This window comes from Bidens hawaiensis, unplaced genomic scaffold (assembly GCF_021521415.1).
Source record: "Bidens hawaiensis isolate Kalapana, Puna unplaced genomic scaffold, B.hawaiensis_p1.1 tig00030849_1, whole genome shotgun sequence".
Classification (NCBI taxonomy): domain Eukaryota; kingdom Viridiplantae; phylum Streptophyta; class Magnoliopsida; order Asterales; family Asteraceae; genus Bidens; species Bidens hawaiensis.
Genome location: NW_027495173.1, coordinates 9,941 through 19,118, shown reverse-complemented (window position 1 = coordinate 19,118; position 9,178 = coordinate 9,941). Strand labels below are relative to the sequence as shown.

At 34.4% G+C, this 9,178-nt stretch overlaps 1 protein-coding gene across 1 annotated transcript; it reads right to left on the bottom strand.

The window, feature by feature from the left end:
* Window positions 1-1,923: 1,923 nt before the first annotated feature.
* Window positions 1,924-7,461, bottom strand: LOC143581278 (RNA-binding KH domain-containing protein PEPPER-like). The gene is made up of 6 exons (XM_077064107.1): window positions 7,160-7,461; window positions 5,882-6,125; window positions 5,482-5,626; window positions 5,199-5,397; window positions 4,315-4,503; window positions 1,924-2,168 (listed from the first exon to the last, which is right to left on the bottom strand). Exons 1-6 carry the CDS (start codon window positions 7,433-7,435, stop codon window positions 2,055-2,057), a joined length of 1,167 nt encoding a protein of 388 aa, XP_076920222.1. The 5' UTR covers window positions 7,436-7,461; the 3' UTR covers window positions 1,924-2,054.
* Between the last annotated feature and the right edge of the window lie 1,717 nt (window positions 7,462-9,178).

Genomic DNA, 9,178 nt, shown 5'->3' with positions numbered 1-9,178 from the left:
GAGCTTTTTGCTTTGTTAAGTTGGACAGATTTTGTGTCTAGGCGTCTGCAACATGTACAAAATCTGCTAGAAAGGATTTTGCGACCGTAGTCTGACACTAGTATTGTGTATGTATATGTCACATATTATGTAACTGGGTTAGCAACTCGTGTATTACATGGTTGAATCAACTAAGAGGCTGTTTGGCAATCTTGTGCCTGCATCATATGTTCGGCTGATTAAGAGATGGCCTCTTAATCATTTAGCATGTCTCTTAAACTTAACATTAAAATGTATGTTTTAAGTGAACCAAACAAACTCTCTTTTTGATGGGATTAAAGTCTAGTATACCATCAAAGGTTTGCGTAACGCATGGTTAGAGATATTATATAACACAAATCCAAGAAAATTACAACATGAATTCTCTTGCTTTCATTTTTTATTATATATCATTCTTTTAATTTCTTTTTGTTTTATTTATTTATATGTATACACAAAAGTAGGGTAAAGTTTTTGTTAATAATAGCTTAACGTACAATAGGTACATGAATCACGCTCAAGCCATTTTACCTCAAAGCAATTTTACAAAAACGCTCAAGATTAAAACCTATTACGCTCAAATCCATATATGTTTTCCATAATTAAGCACAAAAACCCATAATAACGCTCAAAAAAAATTTCGTGAAGAAAAGAAAAAATTGATCGATTAACCATCCATTTTTTTTCCTGTTAACCGATGTTTAACTGGATATAGACGATTTCGAGATCATTTTATGCGATTTCGCTTATCCATTTTATGAATATATGTATTCTTGTACATAATGTGTGCTAAGATAGTTTAACGCTTAGTTTGATTTAATTTGAAAAGTTACAAGTACCTTATAAATTGTAAAAAAATTACTATTTTCTTTTAAATTATTATGGTTTTAACTTTATATTCTACTATGTATTCTTAATTAGAAATTCTAAACCATTATATTCCCTTATATGAACACCCTCTTTTTTTAATAATTAAATTATCATTTACAACCATCCCAAATCCCAAGTGAGAATCGAACTCCCAGTCTCCATTTTGAATTTTACATTGAAATATTTATTCAAGTAGTTAGAAAATATGTGTTAAAACTTCTTAAACAAATTTATTCAATATGGCCATTATCTCCAAAACTATCAACGGCACCTAATTATTTGATGTTTTAAAAGTTCTTGTTATTACATTACATCATCCTCTACCGTTTCCATGTCTAGCAACTTTCGCATATCGAAATCAAATGAAATGGTTGCTTTGTTCACCGTTCGACGGATAAAGCCACATGGGTACTTCAAAGACGGAAGAGACTACAACAATCGAAGCCAAAACAGAAGATATCAATAGTACTTTAAAGATTTATCGGGGTTAAACATATTCTGTAATAAGTTGACCACACTATAGACCTAACCGTGTGGATAGAACCCGAATCATTTCGTATTGTGCATTCACAAGCAGTGGCGAAGCTTGGACATAAATGTCGAGGGGGGCGGACTCAATATGTATAAAAAAATTCATAAACTAGAGGGGCGTGGGCTCAAATTTTCGATTGGAAATGGGTAAATTTACACTGTGTAAAAATTTTCGGCCGAAAAAGGATAAATTTACACTACCAAACGAAAAAACGGAGGGGCCGGGCTCAAAATTTTGGTCAGAAACGGGTAAATTTACACTGTGTATACAAATTTTCGGCAATAAAAAGATAAATTTACACTACCGAGCGAAAAAAACGGAGGGGGCCGGACTCAAGTTTTCGGTCATAAACAGGTAAATTTACTATGTATAAAAAACTTTAACAGTAAAAGGATAAATTTACACTATCGAGCGAAAAAACGGAGCGGGCTGGGGCCACCCGTGGCCCCAACTAAGCTTCGTCCCTGTTCACAAGTCTAAAGATAACATGCTATGCACAAAGAAAACAAAACCAAGCTCAGAGACAAATTTGCTGTCATTTCTAATCCAGTCATGTTCACAAAATTTGCTAAGTGAACAGAAAACGATACAGGAAACAAGAAAACGATACAAGAAAAAAATTCGGGACCGTGCTTCACATTCTATAACTATTATATTCACGAAAATCATATGGATCTCGACGGTAAGATGAATCTACGAACCGGGAGTAATCGCTTGGAACGGATTCTTTATGGTTGCGTACACAATCCTGAGTAACCAAACATAACACAACATTACAACCCATTTACAGATAAATTAAATAATATAAGTTGTTTTCTATCAGTAACATGTTAAATGTGTGAAATCAAATAATGTAGCTATAAAGGAAACTGGTAAAACAGGTCCAAAATGTATTCTTAAAACATAAAATCTCAAAAGCTTTTACTTAAGCATCAGATTATTGTAATATAAGCTTATAATATATAGTTTCTGTAATCCTATTGTTTGTATATTTTTTGTTTAATATATCAATAAATGTTTATATAATAATTATTATCATATTTAAAATTATGAAAAATAATATATTTTATATCTACTCCAATAAAGCAGGCTCTCTCATGCCACATGTCGCCTCCATATCCCTTCTCGCCATATGTTTCCACCTATATCTCTTATTTAAATACACCTCTGTTTTTCAGAATGATATATTTTTAAGAAACTTTGAATTCTAATTATATAACTGTTGTTTTCAGTCAAATAGTAATGAAAGTCAAATTACATTAAATAGTTGGGCGTGGGTTTGGGCACAAACACCCCCCCCCCCCCCCCCGCGCAAAAAGGGGCGGGGGCGGGGTTCTTTCGCCTGGGTGAAGAAAATAATATTATTATTATATTACATGTTGTGTGTGTGTGTATATATGTTGTGTGTGATATATATATATATATATATGTATATATATATGGTGATGTGGCAAATTTTATACACAATTCATACCCAAATTCTTACAAAAAAATTAGCAAAATGAATCCTAGAAACAACCCTAACCAACCGAACCACCCATTCCCTCCTTTCGGTCAACACCATGGTTCGCAAAACCAACCGAACGTGAACTCACAATGGAACCCGATGAACCTAAACCAACCGAGCTATATCCGTTTCAATTTCCCAACCCGAACCTAAACATGTACGCCAACCGAGCTATATGATTTTTTATATTTTTAGTTATGTATTTTTTTTTAGTTATGTATTTTTTGTATTTCTTTTTAATTTTAAAGCATTTTTATTTAATTATTTAAAGAAATTGGTTTTTATTTGATTAGTTTAATTATAAAAAGAAAATAATAAAAAAAGATAGTGTGGACCCAATTTGTAGCCCATACACCATTACACCCCAAAAACAAATTTCCACCCCTTGCTGACAGGGCGCCACGTGTCGCAATTCGCCCCCATTTGTAGCCCTCTACTACACATAGCCTTAATGTAACTTTGAAACCCAAATATATATTAAATTTTACATATTTTTGAATTTTTTTAAATACATTTTTTCATCTATAAAATGTACATAAAAATTCAAGAATTTTATGTATTGTTATTTTCCACCCTATGTAGTACACAGGATCTAAGCCAGTTATGTTGTATATAATAATTTTAATTAAAATATATGTAAAATGTATACAATCAATCAATCAATCAATCAATCATACCCAGTGAAATCCCACCAATAGCATAGCTATAAGTAGGTTCTGGGGAGGGTGGGATGTAGGCATACCGTACCTCTATCCACATGGATAAAGAGGTGGCTTCTAGAGAGACCCTCAGCTCTAAAGTATATATGTATGAAGCAATACGAAGGAAATCAGAGTTCAACAGTAGTAGCGGCGGCGGCGGCGGCGGCGGCGGTAATAATATTAATACTATATATATAGAGAAAATATTATTATGGTGTGTGACTAAAATAAGGTAAATAGAAGCCCTAAGGTATTCCTTTCTCCCTAAAAATCCTTAACTTTAATTCTACTTCTCCAAGAATTCCTATCCTCAACCATGTCCTCGGAGAGGTTTAGGTCTATCAAATCATGCTTAATCCTCTCATCCCCAAGAACATCCATACACGATGTTTAGGTCTATCAAAATGTATACAAGTTAACTAATAAATAATAAAGAAGCCGAGCTTGGGCTGAGAGTATAAGCTTGTATAGGTTTTGCAAGCTCAAGCTTAAAGAGCTCTTAACGAACTGAGCTCAAGCCAAGTCGGCTCAGGCCTGGCTCATTCACACCGCTATGCATAAGCACTTATAAACAACCCGACCCAATTATGGATTTGCATTTATGATTTGTTAGTTTGCAAGAAAAAGACAAGTATTTATATTTATAAACAAACTGATTATGCAGCGAATTACCTAACTTCACTAACCTGAATAAGATGTTGAGCAGTCTGAACTTGTGATGAAGTGCCTTTTATTTCAATTACAATTTCATCTTGTAAACCTTCTTGAACCATAAGAAGCGCGCCACTTGTGCGACGAATAAATGCTATATTTCTTCCACCAGCACCAATTATATCCTCAGCATAAACTAGTGGTATTTGCATCGTTTGTGCAACCTATTTAAACGCAAACATAATATCAAATTTGAACAATAATAATATAGTGCCACATTTATATTACATGTAAACAAAACAATATTTATCTCAAAAGGAGGGGGGTATATAAAACATCGTGTATGGATGTTTCTATAAAGAAAGTTGATAATAATAGTTAGGCATGTAAACGAACCGACCAATCAGTAAACCATTTGGCAGGAAGTTCATTTATAAAATGTCTAAACGGACATGAACGTAACTTTTTAATCATTCAATTAAATAAACGAACATGACACATGTCTCGTTCATTTGCGTTCATTTATGTTCGTTACTTTATGATTTTTTTTAGGTTTGTTTACATGCATTCATTAATATCTTCATTTAAATTTGTTATTTTCCTTAAAAGTTTAGATTAGTTTTGATAGCTTTTTAAGCCAACACATTGTTGTTCCACAGTTCACATTCGCCTATAATTGGCTTTAGCTCAGTTATGTTCGTTCATCTTATATCCAGTTATGTTTGTTCGTGAACCGTTCGTTGATAATGTTAACGAACGAACATAAATGAACACAAACACATTAATTTTCTTAACAAACGAACACAAACACATTAATTTTCTTAACAAACGAACACGAACATAAAAACCATGTTCGTGTTCGTTTACAGGACTAATCCTAAAGATATCAGAAAATAGAGTAAACAATAAAAACACTCGCCTGCGTCACAAAACGACCGCTTGTAGGACCAGTTACAGGAGGAGACCGAATTGTAGATAACCCAGAATCCCGTCCATGAAACAAAAGTCCAGATGAAAAACTGGATTCACTACCGACCCGGCTACGTGAGCCCAATTGTATAACGGGCTTTTCAGCCCATGCATCCACTCGATGTTCCTGTGTGGCTGTAATACAATGCCGCATAAAACATTAAAACAGTTCAAGATTCATCACAGATCTGTATGATGTAGTCAAAAACTAACAAAATGATAAATAACTTACGGTTTTTTCAAATAGAGGAAGAACACTATGATCAACCAAAAACTTCCTCAAATCAATAACTTCTAAAGCTTTCAAAACTTTAACAGCTTCTCCTTGTAAATCAATAACTTTATCTTCTGAGTTTGTGGGCAATGTTGTTACTTCACCTGGAAGAAAAGTGTAGAAGATAACGATTATTATTATAATATTACAGGAACGATCCCCTAAAAAGTCAATATTAGCCTAAAAAGAATTTTTGTTTTGGGTCGAAACCAGTTCAAACGAACTCCGTTTTAACTAATTCCAGTGGCATTGGAATCAGCCAATAAAATAAAAATCTTTTTAGGCTATTTAGGCAAAATATATACTTTTTATGTGATCATCACCGTACAATATTATTCGATTTAGAATACAATATATACCGGAAGAGTGTACACGAACAGAGCAACCAGTTTCCTGTATTGTTTTGATTGATGATCCTTGTTTTCCAATAAGACTCATGCCTTGATTTAATGACACTAATAATCTGAGTGAGCAAAAAGGAATAGAAGCTGCATCATCATCCCCGTCCTCTGGGAAGCCATTAACGCGTTTGAATACTTGTATCACAGCTTCCATTGCAGGTGACAATTGTGCCTCTGTTTCTTCTTTACCAGATATCAAAACCTAAAACCAGTGTTGTAAAAATCACGATTACGCACCAATGAATTGACAATTAAGCCGATTCGATTTCACCTAATTGGCCCATAAAATCTGTACCAGTTAAAAATGGTCTGAATCTTTGATGTATTTGAACATTTCTAATTTTGAAAAATTACATACAAAATTCCAATCAGATTAATCCCCTATTAATCACTAGTCGAAACGCTAGAGCCAACTAGCACCTAGTGAGTTCTACAACAGTGCCTAGGGTGTGCATGAAACCAAAAAAAATGATCCGGAACAAAAACCGGGTTGGTTTTTTTTTTGTAAAAACCAAACTTATGGTTTTGGTTCGCATGTAATAAAAACCAAAAAAATCGAACCAAAATTAAAATTTTCAGTTTTGTATTTTATGTAAGTTATTATACAAATTTAATTAATATGCAACTCAATAACTTTAGCCCAAATGTATAATAATAATTAATTAGTTACTAGCTAACAAAATGATTTATGCCCAAATTCACTATTTTGGGCCCACTTTTTTTGCCCGTCCGATATCTTCAAGCTAAAATGGCAAAACCGAAAACACCAAAACAAATGGTTTTCAAAAATTTAAAACCCAAAGTTCCCATTTTTGGTTCGGTTTTAGCCCAAAACCAACCCAAACCGAACTGTGCACAGCCCTAACTCCCTAACACAACTAGCAGATTGGAATTTATATGTATTTTTCCAAATATACATTATATATACCAAATTTTATGTATAAAATTTTAATTTTTGACCGATTTTGACCAACTAGCAAATAATCAGAAACTAGCAACTAGTCAAAGGGGGTAGCAACTACCGATTAATTGATGATTAATCGGCGCCTAGTAGGGATTTTTACAACTATGACCTACCAGAAAACCCAAAGTTATCTTTTTGTTCGGTTTTAGCTCAAAACCGACCCAAACCGAACCGTGCACACCACTAACACTCTCTAAACCAATAACTACATCTAAAAAAAAAAGAAAAACAAACCCTAGAAATTATTAAAAGGTAAAACAACAAATACTTACAATGCGGTCAGGATTACCAACCGGGCCATCTAGTACACGAACCCGAGCTTTCGTTTCTTCGCACATCTTCTTAATTATGTCTCCTTTGTGTCCGATAATACTACCCACTTTAACCACCGGAACTATCACCCGAAACACGCAGTCTCCCGGCCATCCAGGCCACTTCTGCTCCTCCGCCGTAGTTGCCACGTCAGATTCCGGCGCCGGTGGCGGTGGTGCTTGATCGGGTGTAGTGGCGGCAGTGATGATGGTGGGAGGAAGCTCGGGTTCTGCCATTGGTGGTGTGAGTTTGTTTGTGAGTGAGTGAGTGAGTGAGTGAGGGTTTATGAATATTATTATTACAAATATAAATGCGGGTTTGGTAACGGGTTTTTATCAAACTGGGTTGGGTTAAAACGGGTAAGTTTTTCGTTAACGGTGTCAGGAATAGACCCATTTAGAGGCGAAGGTCTGACTCGGCAAGTGATAGGCATGTTTGTAGTGACGGATTCAAACCAAAATTTCATGGATAACGTTAAAAAAATTTTTACCATATTTTATACAATAAAAAATAGAAAGACGAAAAAATAAATTTAAACACATAGGGTGCAGATTTTCCCTCTTCAGTTATTGAAAGTTTAAAATCGAGTCATTACGTCCTCTTATTTTATGCTATTTTATCAAACGCTTCTAACAAGTTTAGACTCTTATTTTTAAGATTTTTTGATAGAGCATTTATGATGCTTATAATATCGTCCAACAATTGTATATAACATTGGTTCAAGACTCTTAAAATACGATAGAATACTTAAAATACGATAGAATACATTTCGCATTAGATCGTTATTGCACGCTATCTCCATCTTTATTAATTAAATCCAGTACCTCAACAATTTCCGGGAATAACTTAAACAAACTTATAATTGTTCTGTGATGAAAACTCCATCATGTATCTTCGGTTCATGCAAGGAAAACCTCTAGTTAATCATTTTTCTGTCTTAATTTCACCAAGAAGAATTTTTTTTCCCACTTTTCTTTTTTTTTTTTCTCCAACATCATATAGCAAGAAGGACCAACCATATTAACAATCATGTTATGAAATTCTTTAACATTGGTATGTTTTTTTTTTCTTTTTTGCAACAGCCACAATAACAAAGTTAAGTAATGTATGTAATGTGCTAATGGATTATCTCTCAAAATCCAAACTTTTAATCCATTAAACTTTCCTCGCATGTTGTTTGCACCATCATAACATTGACTAGTGACATGTTGAAATAAAATAAACGAGAACAAACATAAAACAAATAGGGCTAATGGGCTTTAATTAGGTTGGATTTTAAACTTTGGTCGGGCTTTAATCTATTTAAAATTTTAATTTGCCTGTGCTTTAAACAAATAGGTGTAACATTATATTTCTTCATGGGTAGGGAAGTACAAAAACCGACAAATATATATATATATATATATATATATATATTGCACTACCGACGCAAAGTTGAGGGGTAGCGGAGGCTGCCCTTGCATGTTTGGTTCGTGAAAATAGAACATCTTAATGGTTCAACCACCTCTTAATCGTTCAGCCTCAAAATCTCCGTTGAACCATTCAGTAGACATATATACTCTTCTTCACCTCCCCACCATCTCCTATCCCTCTCCTCTTCTTCACCGCAAATCTTCAACGCCGCTCTTCTCTTCCGCACAGTCAATCACCACCGCCACCGGACCCAAACACTTACCACTTAAGGTGATAAATCATCCATATATCATACACTTACCACTTAAAGTAAGTGTATTAACTATCACATCGAGTATGCACACAACCCTGAAAACATAACAAGGAAATGGGGGTAGAAACTCACCCGGGTCCGATTCCTTTTCAGAGTTAATGGTAACTCCTTTCCTTAACTAGGAAAGGCTAAATGTATAACAATTACACGTATCAATTAACTAATCTTACCCATATCATATTTCTAGTTTAATAAAGCCCTCAACGAACGGGGGTCCGGGGGCAGCGCCCCTGGCAGCGGGGTTTAGGGGCAG